The following is a 20,226-nucleotide window of genomic DNA, read 5'->3' as shown; positions in this document are numbered from 1 at the left end:
CAGGGTTTCAAACACACCCAGTGGGTGGCATTCCCTCCAGGGAAGCCATCTAACGAGATTGCCCACCTGCGTATGGTGTCAGCTGGGTACTCGCCTTGTCAGGGTGATCACTTTGTAGGTTATATAAATGTCTAATCACTACCTTGTACACCTGAAACTGATATAATATTGTACTTCAGCCGAAACCGGTTTGGTTCAGTGGATAGAGCGTCGGTCTGTGGACTGAAGGGTCCCAGGTTCGATTCCGGTCAAGGGCATGTACATTGGTTGCAGGCACATCCCCCGTAGGGGGTGTGCAGGAGGCAGCTGGTCGATGTTTCTCTCTCATCGATGTTTCTAGCTCTCTATTTCTCTCCCTTCCTCTCTGTAAAAAATCAATAAAATATATTTTTAAAAAATTGTACTTCAACTGTAATTGAAAAATCCATTAAAAAAAATGAAAATAAAATAAAAGGGACTGTTCCCTTCCCCCACTGCCTTGGCCACTGTAGGTGTGCCCTCTGATACTCAAGAACCAGGTGGTAGAGATGGTCGGTGGTCACCACATCCAGGTCTCTCCTTCCTGGGCATACAGTAGACAACACTGGCCAGCCCCCCCACTCCCCCTGCCCCCGTCCCCCTTAGCTAGGGCCCAAGGAACGTTCTGGCCATCAGAAGTGAAGTGTGAAGCGGGCCACTTCCCGGCGGAGGCAGCACAAAGCTCCGGGGTTCTCCTCTCAGGCCACGGCACCTGGAAGCCACCAGTTCCCACGGAGCTGTAAGATGGATGCAGCCACGCCCGGCCGGTGTGGCTCAGTGGTTGAGCGTCAACCTATGAACCAGGAGGTCATGGTTTGATTCCTGGTCAGGGAACATGCCTGGGTTGTGGGCTTGATCCCTAGTGGGGGGCGTGCAGGAGGCAGCCAATCAATGACTCTCATCATTGATTTTCTATCTCTCTTTCCCATTCCCTTCCTCCTCTCTGAAAACAATAAAAATATATATTAAAAAAAAAAAAAAAAAAGATGGAAGCAGCCAGGATCTCTGAGCCACTGCTCAGCAGGAAGATGCCCGATGTATTAGCCAGGGTTCTCCAGGGGGGCAGAACCAAAGGATGTTGAAAGGATCCAGAATGCACCACAGCGACATAAAAGTTATTTTGAGCTAAGGGCATTTGAGAGTCAACAGATGCACATGTGCATAAAAGCAGAGCCTCCTAAAAGAACTCAACTCATCAATCCTCTCCCCCGGGAATTTCAGGAGTTTTGGAACCAGGCAAGATTGACTCTTATTGCCAGTGACAGAAATAAACACTGCACCAAAAATAGATATTGTCACAAAACTATCATATCTCCCATCTATTCTCCCGAGGGCCCGTTTATTTGTCCTAAAAGACATTTGTTCTCCCACAGTGCCCACCCCCACCAGTACTAAGAAGTCATTTCTTTGCCTATACGTGCCCTTCTCCTCCTCCCCTTCCCCTCTTAGGAGGGTACATAAGCCCCTAATTCTAACCACCTCCTACTCACATCTGTCTGTGAACTCCTGCGTTATGTACATAAAGGAAAATGTCTTTTGCCAGTTTAGTTTGCAGGTCTCCATTCTTGAACCTAAGAGGGTAGAGAAAAATATTTTTCCTGGTGGAGGCTTGGCAAGTCCAAATTCTTTAAGGTAAGCTATCAGGCTGGAGAGCCAGGGAAGAGTTGCAGTTCAAGTCCAAAGCTAGGTTTTCTGGGAGAGTTCTCTCTTCTCGGAGGCCTTCAACTGATTGGATGAGGCCCATCCACATTATGAAGAATAATCTGCTTTACTGAAAGCCTACTGATTTATAGGTTAATCTCATTTTAAAGAATATTTGCAGAAACATCTAGTGGGGAAGTGGGCCTAAGCCGTCAGTTGGACATCCCCCGAGGGCTCCTGGACTGCTAAAGGGCGCAGGCTGGGCTAAGGGACCCCCAAGTGCACGAATGTCGTGCACTGGGCCTCTAATAGGACAATAATAACACACTTAATCCCAACGCTTTGTCATTAACCCACAACACTCTCCAAATGCCTGTGGACAATGCTGACATCACGAATCGTCTCTATTACATGGTAACTTACCTGCTGCCTAAGCGTTGCTCTGGGTTCTTAGCCAAGAAGAGTCTGCAAATGTCTGTGGCTTCCTCTGTGAAGTTATCATGTTGGAATCTGACCTCCTCTTCCAGGGTTCTTTGCTTTAAGTCCTCTTTACTGACTTTTTCCTTGTAATCTTTGAATGGTGTTCTTCCAGCAACCATTTCATAAATGCTGCATCCCATTGCAAACCAGTCCACGGGGTAGGAGTAACTCACTTTCTCCATTAGGATTTCAGGCGCCATATAACCATTGGTTCCAGCCTGTAGCACCCAAACCAAACCAAAACAAAACAAAAACACTAATGTGAGTGTAGCAGAAGTTGTTGATTGTCTATCCAATACCCATTCTCCTTTTCTTTTCTTGTTAAGGGGTTTATTAATTTACTAGAGGCCTGATGCACGAAATTCGTGCAAGAGTAGGCCTTCCTTCCCCCGGCTGCTGGCACCAGCTTCCTTCTGGCACCTGGGATCCAAGCTTGCTTCCCTCCGGCCGCCTGCAGGCACCTGGGACCTGGGCTTCCCTCGCAGCCCCGGCTTCATCTGGAAGGACGCCCAGTCTAATTAGCACATTATGCTTTTATTATTATGGATTTGGCATGACATTGTGTCTAACCCATTCTATTCCCTGCTTTCCCAGCAGACTCTGGGCAGTCAGGGCAGGACATGAGATCCATTGGGCCAATGACATATAAAAAGGACTTGGCTGGAGTGCACTATGACAGGGACAATGTGGCTGCTCTTGAAGAGAGAAAATCACTTGCCCTCTCTTAGTCTCCTCACCTCATCTTTAAAGTGAAAAGTTCAAGTGGATTCTCTAAAACCCCTACGTTCTGCCTTTTATTTATTAAACAAGTTTTCTCCTTTAAAAAAATTGATTTTAGAGAGAGGAAGGGAGAGACACAGAGAGAAAAACATCAATGTGAGAAACATTGATCGGTTGCCTCCCACACGTGCCCCAATGGGTGACCAAACCTGAAACCCAGGCATGCACCCTGACTGGGAATGGAACCTGTCACCCTTCGGTCCACAGAAGGATGTTCCAACCAACTGAGCCACACCGGCCAGGCCTGTCTGTTTTAAATCACAGGTAACAGGAAATTTAGATGCATTATTTTTTTTAAGGTTGTAAGGTTGAGCACTTCATTGCTAATTTTGAATGTTCATATCATGTTATCTAGTCTATGATGTTTCCTACTCTATTTGCTATGCAGTAATATTAACATCACATATCTTGGTCTGTCTGTTTCTGCTTTAAAAAATTAACAGCCGTTTAATCTAGAAAATCGCACACATGAAACTTCATTTGACATGCATGACCATATAATGTAGGCATACCTCTACTGGCGATATATACCAAATGACCACCATGTTAAAAAAAAAATTATATATATATGTAAAATACACATAACATAAAATTTACCATCTTAGTCATTTTTAAATGTACAGTTCAAGAGAATAAAGAACATTCACATCGCTGTGCAATGAATCTCCAGAATGCTTTTCATCTTGCAAAACTGAAACTCTAATATCCATTAAACAAAAATTCCCCAGTCCCTGGCAACCACCATACTACTTTCTGTCTCTATAAATTTGAATTCTCTAGGAGCCTTATATAACTGGAATCATACAGTGTTTGTCATTTTTTGTGACTGTGTGTGATTTTAGTACATTCATTCATTCAACAGATATTTAACAAATACCTACAACATACCTTGTAATGATTAAACTATGTATTTACATGAAAATATGTTTTTCCCAAAACTAAGTAGCTTTTGGTTAAAGCATAATGTATAATTTTTACAGCAATTAAAAATGCAAACAGCCCTAACTGGTTTGGCTCAGTGGATAGAGCGTCGGCCTGCGGACTCAAGGGTCCCGGGTTCAATTCCAGTCAAGGGCATGTACCTTGGTTGTACCAGGCAGCTGATCGATGTTTCTCTTTCATTGATGTTTCTGACTCTCTATCCCTCTCCCTCCCTCTCTGTAAAAAATCAATAAAATATTTTTAAAAATGCAAACAAAAACACCTTAAAGTGACAATAAGCTTATATTAGAGCAGTAAGACTTAGAGCAATAGAAAATTCAATGTATCAACTGTTCCTGTCCTTCAACCAGGTTACTTAGCTTTGCAGTATACTGTACCTCAAAGAAATGACCCAGAAGGAAGAAAAAGGGATCTATTTTGAGATGTTCTTAGTTCCATTATTCATAATGGTCACAAGCTAGAAACACCCACAATGCCCATCAATAAAGACAATAGACCAGAGACTAGTGTTAATACCAAGGAATGTATATATGCATGCCCCACACTGGGGATCGAGTCCGCAACCTCGGGCATGTACCCTGCCTGGGAATCAAACCGTGACTTCCTGGTTCATAGGTCAACGCTCAACCACTGAGCCATGCTGGCCAGGCAAATATATGTGTTTTTTTGTTTGCACAGTGTATGTAATGCCTTAGGATATTAAATTTGTAATAATTTTTACATGGATAACAAGAAACAAAATTAAATGACCCAAGCACTAATGAGGAGTAACTAGAGGTGCAAGAAAATTCTGGAAGTGACTGGGGTCCGACAGGCCGGCGTGAGTCAGCATGCATTGCTGTTTTCACAGAAGCAGCCAGCGTGTGTGTAGTATGTAATTTGGGTGAGCGTATATTCCGGTTTGCCTGGGACGGTCCCGGTTCACATCTGTTGTTCTGGCGTCTTGTCTAGTTTTGCATTTGCCTGGACAAAAGGGTATTGTAGGCTCCTCTGAGGCCCAGGATATACTTACTCATCTTTGTAGCCAAACCAGGCACTTACTGCCGTCTCCCTTGGTGCATGCCCAACAAGACGCTGTAAATAAACCGCAGTAAAAGCTGGTAACTAGATGTTTTCCGTTCACTATGGAGCCATTCCCTGCAGTGAGTTCTAGAGTTACCAAGACATATAAGGCCTGGCGCTTGCCCTTGGGAACTTACAGGCTGGTGGAGACAGACAGGTCAAAAGGTTAATTCAATAAAGTGGGTAAATGCCATAATGGGAGTATAAAGCAAGCACAGGGGAGAGACTGCTGTCCAGCTAACAGGCCTGTGCAAGAGATGAAGTCAGGAAAAATGTGAGGTGTTCAGGGACCTTTTAGGATCTTTAAGGAATTTGACATTCTGAAATATAAGGTTTATGGGATGCGATGGTGGGAGGGGAGATTGGAAGGGGGAGGTGGATGAGTCTGAGAAATGCTGTAAGTCAAAGTAGTAAAAGGCAATCCCAGTCTTCCCTTTCCTTGTATCTCTGTATTATAGAGGCCAGGAGGCTAAGTACTCCACCTCCCAGCATCCTTTGCACCCAGGGTGGTCATGTGATATGAGCAAGGTGAAGGTGCTGGGGGTTGGGGGAAAAAGGAAGGGAACTTACTGTAAATACATAAAAGATATGATGGATTAATGGATGGATAACAGATGTAAACTGGGCAAACGAATATATGGTCACCCAAATTACATATTATATGTACTGTTCCTGTTCCCTGCCCACTCCCACTGCCCCAGAATATCCTAGACCTCGTATCCTTTGTAACTATTTCACCATGAATCTCTAAAAGATAAAGTCATTAAAAAAAAAAATCCAAAAACCAATCACTATAATACCATTCTCTCACTTAAATCACAATAGTTAATATTTTCAAATATCTGGATAGGTTAATGCTGTCCCAATTGTCCTATACATTTGTCTTCTAAACAGTTTGCTTAAATTTGGATTCAAATAGCCCATATGATTGATGGATATGTCTCTTAAATCTCTGTGAATATATAAATTCTTCCTTTGTCTGTTACTATCCCTTGCAAGTTTTTATTGGAAAAATTTGGCTAAACTGTAGAGTTTGCCACAGTCAGATTTTGCTGACTGTCCCTCGGTGGTATCAGTTACATGTTCCTCTGTACTGTGTATTTCCTGTACATTGATGGCTAGATCTAGATTCTAGAGGCCTAATTTTTCTACTGAGCTTTTCATTTCTGCAAATATGTTTTTATTTATTATTTATTTTTTAAATGGATTGATTTGAGAGAGAGAGAAACATCGATTTGTTGTTCCACTTATTTATGCATTCATTGGTTGATTCTTGTATGTGCCCTGACTGGGAACTGAACCCTGACACAGGCATTTTGGACAATCCTCTAACAACTGAGCTGCCTGGCCACGGCTACAAATATGCTTTTATTAACATATAATTAGCATAGAATAATGTGCACAGGTCTAGGCTACTCAGCTAAATAAATTTTGATAATTGAATACACCCACATAAATGCCACCTAAATAAGATATAGAACATTTCCATCTAAGAAAGTACCCTGTGCCCCTCTCTAGTCCATTCTCCTCCCAGGCAACCACTTCCTGATTCCTGTCACCGTAGATTCGTTTTGTTGGTTCTTCGATTTCATATAAATGACATTGAATGGCAGATACATTTTTGTGTCTGGCTTCGTTTTTTTCTTTTTTTAATTGTTGACACTATTTCAGATATCTTCATCTCGGCCCCTCCCCTCCCCCCTCCCCCCCCCCCTTTGTGACTTTTAGATATTTTTGAGATTTATCCATGTTGTTCTGCAAACATATCAGTTTTTTTAAAATTTGCAAATATCCTTGTTGTTTTTCTCTGAGTGTTTCTTGCCTTATAGCATTTGTTCTTGTTTCATGGATGCAATATCTTCTCTTAAATCTCAAAGGATATTACATGTTTTAAAAAATGGTCTCTCCTACTTCCTGCATTGTTCCTGTTTTCTACAAGTTTCTTTCTTCTGTTTTCTTTTAAATATATATATATATATATTTCAGAGAAGAAGGGAGAGGGAGAGAGATATAGAAATATCCATGATGAGAGTCACTGATTGGCTGCCTCCTGCACACCCTCTACTGGGGATCCAGCCTGCATCCTGGGCATGTGCCCTGACCAGAATAGAACTGTGATCTCTGGTTCATAGATTGAGGCTCAACCACTGAGCCACACTGACCTGGATCTTTCTTTCTTTTTTATTTTCATTGTATTTTATTTTAGAGAGTTTTTTTGAAATGACAAATGATCTTTGATGATTTGTTCACATGTAAGAGTGAACACTAAAAAGCTAGCATGAAGCTGATCAATGGATGGGCTTTATTGGAGGATGATCCTAGCAACCCATTTCAGTGGGGACCTCACCTGTGCGTATCCACGGACCTTGTTGGGCTGCTCAGCTTCCCCATAAAGATCCTCCAGTGCCCTACCTGAGAGGTGTCCGCCTGCTTACCCTCATTCTGGGATTGAGGGTCTCCCCGTACGCAGTATTTCACTATCCTCAACTCTCAGTTGGGCTGTATGTTCCTATCCAGCTTCTCTCGGGTTTAATCTCTCCTGCTGGGGTGGGAGAGGCACAGAGAAAGACTACAAGCAACATCCAACTGCCGTTCAGACCGTGGTGGCTGGCAAGTTCTACCCTGTGTGTGTGTCACCCTTCCAAGGAGCACATTTCGGAGCCGAGTGACTTTAAGGATTAGCATCCCTAATCAGGACCAGATAAACACCAGTTGCTCAGTAGGAGGTGTAAGGTGAAAGTGGAGAACATGCCTTGTCCTGGAAAAAGGCTTGTGAGACACATGCTGGGGGAAAGATTAGAAATAATAGCGGACAATACTAACTGAGCGTTTATCACATGCTAAATATTTTCTCAAGAGCATTACCCGAATTTCTTGTTTAAGCTTCATGATAATCCTATGAGATAGAGACTATTGTGTCCCCCAGTTTGCAGATTAGAAAACTGAACCACAGAGAGTTAAATCTTGCCCAAGGTCACCCACCCGAGATTCCCACCCAGGTCTGCCCTGTGAACCACGGCATCACACGGCCTCTATGGGAGTAGGTGAAATTGCTCTTTCTGACCCTCCACGTCCCCTTCAGGATTCATTTTCTCTCCTTAGAGTCCCCTCCTTCCCTCTTCCCATGTGCCAAGTACTAAGTGCTCTCCTTGTTCCATTCTTGCTTAAGCTGCTTTCCTTTACCCTTTCCCAACAAGTTCTCCTTTCTTTGCCCGTATCTCTGTTCATCAGAGGCTGGCCGGGGCTGCTCCCACTACAAAGGCTGCTGGGAGGTGGGGGGCCAGACCCTGCAGTATTCTGGGAACACGTTGTTCCCGTCCCAAGAAAATGAATGAAGAATCGGCCTCCATCTTTCCCGCACTGTAGCCCGTTGGTGTGGTGGAAAAAAACACCAGACAGCAAGGGTAGCCCGAGATTCATTCCAAATAATTTTCGGGACTAAGTTTGCCTCTTGGCCCCAGACAGAAAAGGTCCCGGTGGGGCGCTGAGGGGCACGGCCTCCTTGAAGAGTGGAGGTATCTCACAGAGGAGAGGAATGGAATCAGAGGCGCACGCCAGAGTCTAAGCACCCACATTCCATCGCAGCCTCCAGCTGGAAAAATTAATGGCCTGCCCTTTATGCCATTTGTCTTGTGCATGTGAACTGCCTCCTCAGAGGGGTGGGAGGAGAGAACAGGGCCAAGCAGCATGGGGCGGGGTCGAGCCAGCTGACCTCTCTGGCTCCGTTTTAACTCTTGCAGTTACAAAGGGCCCCCACACATTAGTCTCTGTGCCATCAAAACAGTCGCTTTCAGTTCCTGAGACCAGAACGGCCATGGCCCGTGCTGTAGGGATCACCAAGGGTCAGCAGCAACAAACCTCTGAATGGAGGTTTTTGTGTGGTTTGTCCTTTTTTTTTTTTTTTTTTTCTTTTTTTTTTGCTTCATTTTGTTTTGCTTTTGGTTTCATAGTGCCCTTTGGCAGACGCACGCAGTCAACACAAAGTATGCCCAGCGTTGCGGGGCTGAGTGGCCGGGCTGGGTGGGTGTATCCTGCACTCACAGGAGCCCCAATGTGGCTTTGGTCAGCCGTGGACTGTGGCCTCGGAGGTGATGAGAACAGGGAGGGGCCTTTCCGTGGGTCTCAGAGGGCTCAGCTCCTATCTTCATAGTGTTACACACCCATCAAGCAGAGCGTGCGTGCGTGTGCACGTGCATGGACGTGCAGGTCCATCAGGTCACAGTCAGGAGTCAGTCTCCACTTCCACTGAATCTGAAAAGTTGGCAACCTTAAATGCCACCATTAGAAGTGCCGGTGCCCTGGCCCTGGTGTGGCCAGGTCAGGCTGCATTTGAGCAGGTGGGGAGAGAGACAAGGACGTTCTCTCTCGCCGCTGCCGCCTGGGCCCAGCAAACCGGCCGGTGGAGCAAGAAACCGCCCGCGGCTGTCTCCTCCGCCTCGCTCCCCCCGGCTCACCACAAACCAGATCCACTTGACAGCACAATCCAAACAGAAGAGGGAATCAAAATGTACATCTTTTGTTTGCCGTGGCAGGAGAACTGTTGAGCAGAGGAAAAAAACAAGCTGAGCTTAGCGCTATCAGCTGTTTCCTGGGGTTCGCTCCTTCCTTCCTCCGAGGGGGGCCTGGCCGCTTTGTTCTCGTTCCCAGCTGCTCCTCTGCGCCTTTAAGCGGTGGCCTTTGCAGACCTCGGAGGAATGCAGCCCGAGACCCCAGGGGACTTGGTTCCGAGGCTCCGCCCACCCCGCCCTGCGCCCCTCCCTTCTCCCCCCCTATAACCCCCTCGCCCCGCCCCCCAGCTCGGGCCCCAGTGCGGGTCTGCCCCCCGCCCCCCCACCCCCCAGCTTGGGCCCCAGTGCTGCTCTGCTCACCCCGCCTCTTTGCTCCTGCCGGTCTCTCTCTGCCAGCCACTTCCTGGCTGGGGAAGAGGAGCCTCGCCAGGGGTGGCTTCCTACTCTTTCTGACACCCCTGGGAGGACGCCGTTTCAGAGAGCCCCAACAGGGGACCCAAGAGAGGGTCCCTCCAACAATGCTTTCTGAGCTGTCAAACCTGGTGTCAGCCTGCTGTGGCTCAGATTCCAGCTTTACCCATTATTAGCTGGTCACCCGGCCTAGTTTCCCAACCTCTCTGAGCCTCAGAGCTCTTACCTCATAGGACTGTGAAGAACATGAAAGTGATTAAGACACACTGATCGCCCTCCAAAAGCCTGATACACAGCAGGCCCTCAATAGGTTAGCAAGGCCCTGGCTGGTTTGGCTCAATGGATAGAGCATCGGCTTGCAGACTGAAAGGTCCCAGGTTCGATGCTGGTCAAGGGCACATGCCTAGGTTGCGGGCATGCAGGAGGCAGCCAATCAATGATTCTCTCATCACTGATGTTTCTCTCTCTCTCTCTCTCTCTCTCTCTCTCTCTCTCTCCTTTCCTCTCTGAAATAGATAAAACTGTTTAAAAAAAAATTGGTTAACAAGGATGGTCATCAAGCCTGGGCTCTGGTTGTCTCAGGCAGGGCAGCTGCACAAGAAGAAAAACCCAGATGCCTCTAAGACCCCATCAGAGTGGAAGACGGGCCTGGCACGTCATCAGAGATCAATACAGTAATTGCGACTCTTTCACCAGTTCTTCGGTGGCTTCATGTTCTGTGAATCCATCCAGCAGCGGGCTGAGGCATATTTTCCATGGTGCCTCCAAGATGCTCAAAATAAAACCACAAGTGAAGTTCCACGTGGCTATGAGGAAGCAAGACCACTGTGTGTGCTGCTTGGCTCAGCCTAGAGGTGAGCTGCGCCCTCGCCCAGGACAGCCTGGGACTCCTGCCGGCTCCCCGTGCCTCTCAGGGAACAAAGCACAGCTGCAAAGCTCACCTGAGCAGCTGCAGTGCCTGTCAGGTGAGGCAGAAACGAAGCAACAGTGGGGATTGTGACAGAGGCTGGCGCCTGGCTTCTTGTAGAACTAGAGGCCTGGTGCACATATTCATACACATTGAAAGGAAATTAATTAGAAGGTGGCTGGCAGGGCAGGACTGGGTGAGATGGGCCAGACACGCCCTGGAGCCAACCTCCTGCGGTCCCACCCCGGCCGGCTGCATCTGGGGCGATGCCGGGCTCAAAGGGCATCTGCGGAGTGAGCAGGGTCCCTCTGGCAGGTGGGGTCCCTCGGCCTGGCCTGGGGGGATCAGGCCAAAACTGGCTCTCCAACATCCCCTGAGGGGTCCTGGAGTGCAAGAGGGCACTCTGCAAAGTTGCTGTTGCTTTGGCAGCTCCTGCATTGAGTGTCTGCCCCCTGGTGCTCATTTCATGTCATAGCTACCGGCCAGTTGGCCGGTTGCTTAGGCTTTTATATATATAGATAGTCAGAACAGTCGTTTCTTTTCTTCTTCTTCTTTTTTTTTTAGAACAGTTGTTTCTTGATTGCCTACCAAGTAGCTGATCAGGCTTTTATCTATCTTGTTACTTAATCTTCTCATCAAGCCTAAGAAGCAGGTGGTATTACCAGGCTTAGAGAAGAGGCATGGCTTCCCTGGGGATGTGGCCAAAAGTGGCATTTGGAAGAAGGCACTCTGCATGCCATGTGCATGGAGCATGGGTTAGCCATCAGTCCCCACTGTCTCCTGGCCAGGTGCCCCCATGAGGGGTCAGCCTGTGTCTCTGTACACAGCAGCCACAGTAAGTGGCAGACTCATTGGCACATTCACCCTGCTTCCATCTCGTGATCCTATGGAGCGTTTTTCATCAGCTGCCCTTAATCTGAAGGGATGCTCTGAGCTCCCAACACGCGTCTACATCGAGATAGATGACGCAGCAGCCTTGTGGGCCCTGGACCGCATCGTGTTGCCTGACAGCCCCTCCTGGTGCACCCTGCAGGCCTCTGGCTCTCTCCTCACCTCCATGGCTCACAGACAACGTGCCGGCCCGCCCAGTTCCCAACCCCTCTGCTTCACCGCCCTACTGTCGACAATCTTCCAGATCACCCTTCCAGGGCTGATTTAGTCACTTCCAACCCTGAAAACCTTCAGTGGCTCCCCGACACACCTGTGGCATCGGGTTCAAATATCCTTATCTGACTCCTCCAGCCTCCTAGGCTGGCATCTCTAGTTGTACCCCTTGCCACCCCTCACACGCTGTGACTACACGCTCTGGACAGCTGCAGAGCCACGCTGTTCTGTGACTGGACTCACACTCTGTTTTATGATTTTATCTTGGCCAGGGTTTTCAACCGCGGCACCATGGCCATTGTGGGCCAGATCATTCTTTGAGGAGGGATGCTGTGCTGGGCACTGCCCGACACTGGCAGCAGCCCTCGCCTCTGCCCACTAGTTACCAGTCATGATAACCAAAACTGTCTCCCGACGTTGCCACGTGTCCCCTGGGGCCCAAATCGCCCTCGGTTGAGGATCACGGACATCTGCTGATCCCTTTGCCTGGCCCACGCTCCTCCCTCTTTCCTGCCTTCCTTCTGTTTGCTGTGCAAGTGTTGACTTGCTGGTCATTTCCACCTGGAAGTCCTCCGCGACCCCAGGTCCCCCTGTCAGGCTGGGTGCCCTCCTTACACCCAACCTGTACAGCCCCGGCCACGCTGCCTTGTCACTGCCCTTTTGCATGTGGGTCTCTTCCCCCTCCTGTGGCTTCATGAAGGCAGGCGTTTGTTTACCTGGCTCCCTGGTGTACTCTGGGTCCAAGTCTGTGTCTGCAACAAAACCTCACCTAACACATCCCCCGGACACCCCTCTCCCCCTGACCCCACGCCCCAGGCATCACGGAGGCCTGTTCATTCTGAAGTCTCTTCCCAAGTCATCCATCGCGCTCTGGCTCCACTGCCCCCTGTGGGCGGAGCTGCCATCCTCTGTCACCTGGATGACAAATGACCACAACCCACCTGAATCCCCTCTGATCTGTGCTCACTTCTGATGGAGCAGTTTTCCAAAACAGAATTCTGAGCATGCTGCCCCCTTGATTAAATAATTTCAAAGGCTTCCCGGGCTCTTCAGCAAAAAGTCAGTCCTTTACATGGCCAGTAATGCCAGGTTTGGGGAGGCCCCCGCCACCTCTCCAGCTTCATTTGAACCATGTTTCCTCTTGCTTGTGCTTTTCATTTCCTGGCTTCCCTTACTTTCCCCCAAAGCAGCAGTCTGCACTGGTGATTCCATTGCCTGACATGCTCTGCTCCTCTGGAGTAGATCCTGGGGGGCTCTGCCCAGATCCCCTCTTCAGGTTCTTGGCCTGCATTCCCCAGACGCTGGGACCAGGGCCAGGGTCAGGGGACAGGGCCCTGTGCTGCGAAGCAGCCCTATGCTGGGGTTTGATGCAGTTTGGCTGCGGGAAACTTTATTGATTGAATGGTTTGAGAATAAATTCACACATGGGGCAGTGGTAGTGGGGTGGTGTGGTCATGGCTGGGGTGGTAGCTGGTCCTTCGGCCCCTTGGATCCATATGTGGGGTCCGCTAGAAGCCATCCTGACTGCCCAGTACCCTCACCCTCACCAGCAGCTTGTAGGGCATCTCTGCAGGACTCGGGCTCAGCCAGCCTGCCTTGGCATCTGCATGGACATCGTACCTGCCCAGGGGCCCCTCGTAGAGCTCTGGGGACCCCACCACCCGTGTTTGTAGGAAGTCCATGAGAAACCCACTGCTGTCCTCCTGTGCCAAGCCTGCAGGAGCAGAGCAAGGTGAGGTCCCCCAGCAGGACGGCGCTGCTCCGCTGCATGGCGGACAGTGGGGGCTTTGAAGGCTGTCTTGACAAATTTTTGAATTTGTATTTTGTCAGTTAAATCCAGTGAGACAATGGAGTGTGTGCCCAGGTCCTGGAGCCTCAGCTCACACTCCTGGAATCCTGCCTCTCTGCAATGGGTTCATGCCCTCTGCAGCAGGGAACTGCTCACCCAAGGTTCCCCCATTCTGGCAGCTGGCCAAGGTCACCGACTGGCTCATGGAGGGATACAAAAGCCTGGACAACTCTTAGAGCCACCCCAATTCCAGAGCTCACCGACGGACTGCCGGAGGTCTTAGTTCAAGCTCATTGTGGGTCAGCGTCTCTCTTTGCCAACCCTGCCTTCCTCATGCTTGTATCTCATGGGAGTGCACCCTAATAAATCTTCCACGTGTGAATCTGTCTCAGAGTCCGTTTCCAGGGAACACAGCCTCAGACACCACCCCAACTTCTTTGCTGAGTAAATGCCTATCTCTCAATAGCAAATATGTTGTATTTCTCTGAGGTTAATTCTGATCCTCACCTGTTAAGTCAAATCCTCCGTGGAGCGCCCCATGTATCACATTTTCACAGCATTTATCATAATTGAAATTTTACATTCATTCGAATTATTACTAAGTTCTATCTCTCCCTTACTAGACCCTAAGCTCCATGTGGGCAGAAAATCATGTTCATTTTTAGCTCATCATTCTATCCCTCATGTTTAACTTAGTCCTGGAAAATGCTCAATAAGTATATGTTGAATGATTCCTTGAATGAATGAATGAATGACTGCCTTTTCAATGAAGGAATGTTAAAATAATTCCAAGACTGTTGTGAAGATTTTTGAATACTCTTAATAGTAGTAAATACTTTGAAAATGGACTTGAAGGTTTTTCTTCTTCTAGTATATATATATATTTCAGAGAGGAAGGGAGAGGGAGGGAGAGATAGAAACATCAATGATGAGAGAGAATCATCAATCAGTTGCCTCCTGCACACCCCACACGGGGGATCGAGCCAGCAACCCAGGCATATACTCTGACCGGAAATTAAACTGTGATCTCCTGGTTCATAGGTTGATGCTCAACCACTGAGCCACGCTGGCCGGGCTAGACTTGAAGTTTTTGTAGTGGTCCTGTTTCTTGGCCCTGGCTGGGTAACTCGATTGGTTAGAGCCGTGGTCGGCAAACTGCGGCTCGCGAGCCACATGCGGCTCTTTGGCCCCTTGAGTGTGGCTCTTCCGCAAAATACCATGGCCTGGGCGAGTCTATTTTGAAGGAGTGGCGTTAGAAGAAGTTTAAGTTAAAAAAATTTGGCTCTCAAAAGAAATTTCAATCATTGTACTGTTGATATTTGGCTCTGTTGACTAATGAGTTTGCTGACCACTGGGTTAGAGCATCGTCCTAATATGCCAAGATTTCATGTTTGATCCATGGTCAGGGCACATACAGGAACTAACCAATGGATACATAAATAAGTGAAACAACAAATCGCTGTCTCTCCCTTCCTCTTGATCTCTAAAATCAGTTTGTAAAAAAAGTTTGTAGGAACTGAATTTAGTTAATGATGGTTGTTATAATTTTGGTGGAGACCATGAAGTAACCAGAATGCCTCTCCTGTGTGGCTCTTAAACTGTTACTCGGAAATAAATTTCAAAAAGAAAAAAATTTGGAGCAGGGTCATAATGGTTGTGATGTCTGTAGGTGTTAACTTCTGATGATATATTCAGAAATCTCTTAAAGATCACTTACTCAGTGTGTCTCTAGCATTGTGTTCAGTATAATAAAGGCTTAAAAATAAAGAGAATAATGTCCAGCCCTAACCGGTTTGGCTCAGTGGATAGAGCGTCGGCCTGCGGACTGAAGGGTCCCAGGTTCGATTCCGGTCAAGGGCATGTACCTTGGTTGTGGGCACATCCCCCAGTAGGGAGTGTGCAGGAGGCAGCTGATCGATGTTTCTCTATAACATGTTTCTCTCTGTAAAAAATCATTAAAATATATTTTAAAAAGAAAAAGATAATAATGCCCAGCCTCTGTCACCCACTATCCTTCTGAATGTAAGGAGTTGGTCAGAGGCTTTAAGGCAGAACGAGGTAACCAAACGTGGAAAAGCTTTTGGGTCATTATTCTAACTTCATGTCCAGTCTTGACTAAATAACAAGCTCTAAGGAGCCACGTTCCATAAAATCTGAAGGTCACTGTTGCCCACATTGAATGCTGAATCTGGAAAGACCCAGCATGAGTCCCGCTGCCCAATGTTCCCATGATATTTTCCTAGAGTCTCTAAAAGGTGCTATGAGTTCGTTTTATTGTGTGCATGTAGACGTAAGCTGAGAACAGGCAGGGGTGCTTATCACATTTATTACAAGTGAGTTTAGGCAGTGGCTGGGACCACGTTGAATGATACTGTGTCGCTGTGTGGGAGGCTAGCTCTGAGACATAGTGGGGGTGTAGGTAGGGGTGCTAGTCTTCTGAAGTCTTAACTCTGTCAGTGGTTCAACTAGGCTTGTGGTTGGTGTCCATATCAGACCAGACCGAGGGAGAGATGCTAATGCCATCATGTGCACTTATTCTGTCCGAGTTTTCCAGAGTGGAGAGCCTTTTACAGCATTAAAGACCACATAGGCCACGTCTGCCCTGTGTGGGAACTTAACAAGGTGGAGTCAAAACTGTAAGTGCTCTTGATCTGACATATCTGGTTCCTATCACATATTAGTGATGTGGCTTTGGGTGAGTAACTTAACCTCTCTGAGTCTCAATCTTTCTTTCTTTAAAAAAAAGTATTTTTATTGATTTCAGAAAGAAAGGTAGATGGGAAGAGAAACATTAATGCTAAGAGAGAATCACTGATTGGCTGCCTCCTGCACGCACTCACTGGGGATCAAGCCCACAACCCGGGCATGTGCTCTGACCAGGTATCGAACTGTGACCTCCTGGTTCATAGGTTGACATTCAAGCACTGAGCCACGCCAGTTGGGCTCAATTTTTCCATCTGTAAAATGAGCTAATACTGGTCCCTATCTCATAGAAGCTTTTGTAAAGGATCTAGATCCCATTACTCCTTGATTAAGAGGTCAGAAAGCTTCTGAACTTTTGAAACCATTGAGGTAACAGCAGTTTTTAGAGGCACCCACTGTTTTTGCCTAACTGACATTTACTTCCTTTCCATTCTTCTCCCTCCTGATTTTCTCTTGGAGAATGCATTTCTCTGTTGTCAGTTCATGAGATTTAGATGGACAGACCCTCTCTCTGGCTCCTGGGAACAGCAGTGATCTATCTCATCCTGGCCAGTGGAAATGGGGCATGTGACCTAAGTTATCCATTGAGAGTCTTCCCTGGGAATTGTGAAGGAACATCTCCACCCGCCTGTCACACAGGTGCCTCATATGCAATACAATCACAGTTGAACTTGCCAGCTTCCCACAGTTCTGCTCCTCCTTCTGGTCACTGGAGCTAGAGACCCTGCCCCCCCCCCTCACTGTCCCTCACCCTGAAGTCCCACCAGGTCTCTTTCCAATACCTCCAATTTACAGCCACTGCTTCAGTCCTACTGGCTTATGTAGGCCTTCATCATCCCTTCTTGGGCCTTGACTTGCTTCTCTGACTCTCATCTACCTTCCAAATTGGTCTTTTAAACATGTAAATTGACTCATGTCATTCTCCTTCTTAAAACCCTACAATGGCTTCTTGTTCTCACAGTAAAGCATTCCAACACCCTTGAATGATACTAAGTCCTACACATCTTGTCAAAACCTTACAGCCACATACAGTCAATGACCTGCAGTTTCTAAAACTTGCCATGATTTTTCTCACTTCCTTGCCTGACTGTTTTCTCTGCCTCATAAACTATGAACTGTGCAAAAACAAAGTTTTAATAGAATATTTTAAAATGCGCCTTGAGCCCTTGTCTTCCTGGGGAATCTCCCACCTTTATTCACAGAAACTCAGTGGTAAAGACCTGTCAGAATTCCAGAGACTTTGTATTGTTTACTTAACAAAATTGCTTAATTACATATAACTAGAAGTCCAGTGCACAAAATTTGTACAGTGGGGGAGGGGTGTCCCTCAGCCTGGCCTGTACCCTCTCGCAGTCTGGGACCCCTCAGGGGATGTCTGACTGCTGGCTTAGGCCTGATCAGGCCTAAGCCAGCAGTCAGACATCCCTATTGCAGTCCAGGGCTCTCGCTCCTTGCCGCCCACCTACAGCAGAGGCAGGAGAGCTCCTACCACCACTGCTGCGCTCACCAGCCATGAGCCCAGCTTCTGGCTGAGCGGCGCTCCCCCTATGGGGGCACACTGACCACCAGGGGGCAGCTCCTGCATTGAGCGTCTGCCCCCTGGTGATCAGTGCGTGTCATAGCGACTGGATGTTCTGCCATTCAGTCGATTTGCATATTAGGGTTTTATTATATAGGATTTCCCACTCCCCTTTTTAAAATCCTCATACAAGGAGTGAGGATATTTTTTCCATTGATTTTTAGAGAGAGTGAAAGGGAGGGGAGGTGGAAAGAGGGAGAGAGAGGAGAGAGAAACATCAATGTGAGAAGACACATTGATTGGCTGCCTCCCGCACTTGTCCCAATTGGGGGTACAGGTTGACCCTGCAACTGAGGTACATGCCCTTGACTAGGAATCAAACCTGAAAGGTGTGACTAGGAATCAAACCTGAAAGGTGTGCAGGCCAATGCTCTAACTGCTGGCCAGGGCTAATTCTCTTTTTAATCAAAGAATTCTCTGCAAGCCACTTTCTCCAAAATTGATCAAAATACTAGTACACATCAGTTGCCTTTGTTCTCTTTTATATACTTCAGTTCAAATTTCATCTTCATGTAATATAAAACATTCCCCCATTCCACACTCAACAGACAAGGCCATATTTAATTCAACACGCTAAGAGCTAGGGGTTTCTTCTTTTTCTTTGTCTCATCCTGTTGAAGTTTACCTGCAAAAATTCTGGATTTTAGGGTCCAGTCCCTGGAATTTTAGGGCCCAGCCCCTCATTTTCCAGAGAAGAACACCAAGGCTCTATTGACTCAGGAACATGGCGCCAGGAAGTTGGTTATCAGTGGAAGAAACGCAGGCCCTGACGTTAGATTCAGCATGGACTATCTCCCACTCACCAAGAAGGCTCCCCTCAGCCTCCATCGAGAGGAGAGCTAAGTAGCCCCCAAGTAACCAGCTAAGCTAATCCTCTTACACCACTCCACTTAGGCAAGACGACAACCTGAGGGCTTTGGGAAAAAGGAAACGAGAAGAATTGAGTCCAAGGCTCTGTTTGCCCTGGGAATAGAACAGCCCTCTCCTCTCCAACGCTGTGCCCCACCCTACGGGCAGAGGGAGAGCCACTCACCTTCTGGGTGACAGGCCTGCCATCCTGGATCCGCACGGCCAGCCCCAGGTCGGACAGCCTGCAATTGCCGGCGTCGTCCAGGAGCACGTTCTCAGGCTTCAGGTCCCGGTAGACGATGCCCAGGGAGTGCAGGTGCAGCACCCCACAGGTCATCTGGGCCGCGTAGAAGACCACCCTGCTCATGGCCAGGCCGCGGGTGCCCACGCTGTAGATGTGGAACTTGAGGTCTCCCCCGTTCATCAGGCTCATGACCAGGCAGAGGTGGGACTTGCTCTCGAAGGCATAGGCCAGAGCGACAACGAAAGGGCTGCTGATCCTCTCCAAGATCTCCTTTTCCAAGAGAGCCATGTTCTCACCGTGTTTCTTCTTCAGCCGCTTCTTGTCCAGCTTCTTACAGGCATACATCTTACCAGTGTTTTTCACCTGGACAGCACATACCTAAAAGGAGGGAAAGAGAGGGAGCGGAAGAAGTAGAAGTAGCCCTAACCGGTTTGGCTCAGTGGGTAGAGTGTCGGCCTACGGACTGAAGGGTCCCAGGTTCGATTCCGGTCAAGGGCATGTACCTTGGTTGCGGGCACATCCTCAGTAGGAGGTGTGCAGGAGGCAGCTGATCGATGTTTCTCTCTCATCGATGTTTCTAACTCTCTATCCCTCTCCCTTCCTCTCTGTAAAAATCAATAAAATATATTTTAAGAAAAAGAAGAAGTAGAACGCACTGGAGGGATGGGGGGAGGATATGGAAGGTGGAGGGGTAGAAATCAGCCAGAGTGAACAGACGGCAGGCGTCTGAGAAAAGAGAAGCTGTAACTGAGAAATGTTCTTCCAGGAAGAGCTGGGGCCACAATGAGGTACCACTTCACCCCACTGCCCTGAAAAAAGGGGAAACAACAAGTGTTGGTGAGGATGCGAAGACACTGGCACCCTCGTGCATTGCTGGTGGGAATGTAGAATATAAACGTTTGGTGGTTCCTCCAAAAGTGCTCGTAGTGGTCCTGTTCACAACAGCCAGAAGGTGGAAAGAAGCCAGGAGCCCACCAATGGATGACTGGATAAAGGAAATGTAACATACCCGTGCAATAGCATGTTACCCAGCCCTGGAAAGGAATAATACATGCTACAACATGAATGAACCTCCAAAAATTATGCCCAGTGAAAGCAGCCAGACACCAAAGGTTACAGATTGTCTGATTCCATTTACATGAAACGTTAGGATAGGCACATCCACAGAGACAGAAAGCAGACCAGCTGTTGCCAGGGACAGGGAGGAGG

The 20,226-nt window shown here is 47.7% G+C and overlaps 1 protein-coding gene across 2 annotated transcripts in view; it reads right to left on the bottom strand.

Moving 5' to 3' along the window:
- Window positions 1-20,226, bottom strand: part of GRK7 (G protein-coupled receptor kinase 7) — a 39,418-nt gene that overhangs the window by 5,171 nt on the left and 14,021 nt on the right. The window contains exons 3-5 of one of the 2 annotated variants that reach the window (XM_054729955.1): window positions 18,958-19,395; window positions 2,083-2,357; window positions 1,509-1,589 (exon numbers count right to left, since the gene is read on the bottom strand). In XM_054729955.1, coding sequence (XP_054585930.1) covers window positions 1,509-1,589; window positions 2,083-2,357; window positions 18,958-19,395 — 794 coding nt within the window. The remainder of the gene's footprint in view (window positions 1-1,508; window positions 1,590-2,082; window positions 2,358-18,957; window positions 19,396-20,226) is intronic. The other variant, XM_054729956.1, reaches the window with a different exon arrangement.

This window comes from Eptesicus fuscus, chromosome 18 (genome assembly GCF_027574615.1).
Source record: "Eptesicus fuscus isolate TK198812 chromosome 18, DD_ASM_mEF_20220401, whole genome shotgun sequence".
Classification (NCBI taxonomy): domain Eukaryota; kingdom Metazoa; phylum Chordata; class Mammalia; order Chiroptera; family Vespertilionidae; genus Eptesicus; species Eptesicus fuscus.
This window is presented reverse-complemented; position numbering and strand designations above follow the sequence as displayed.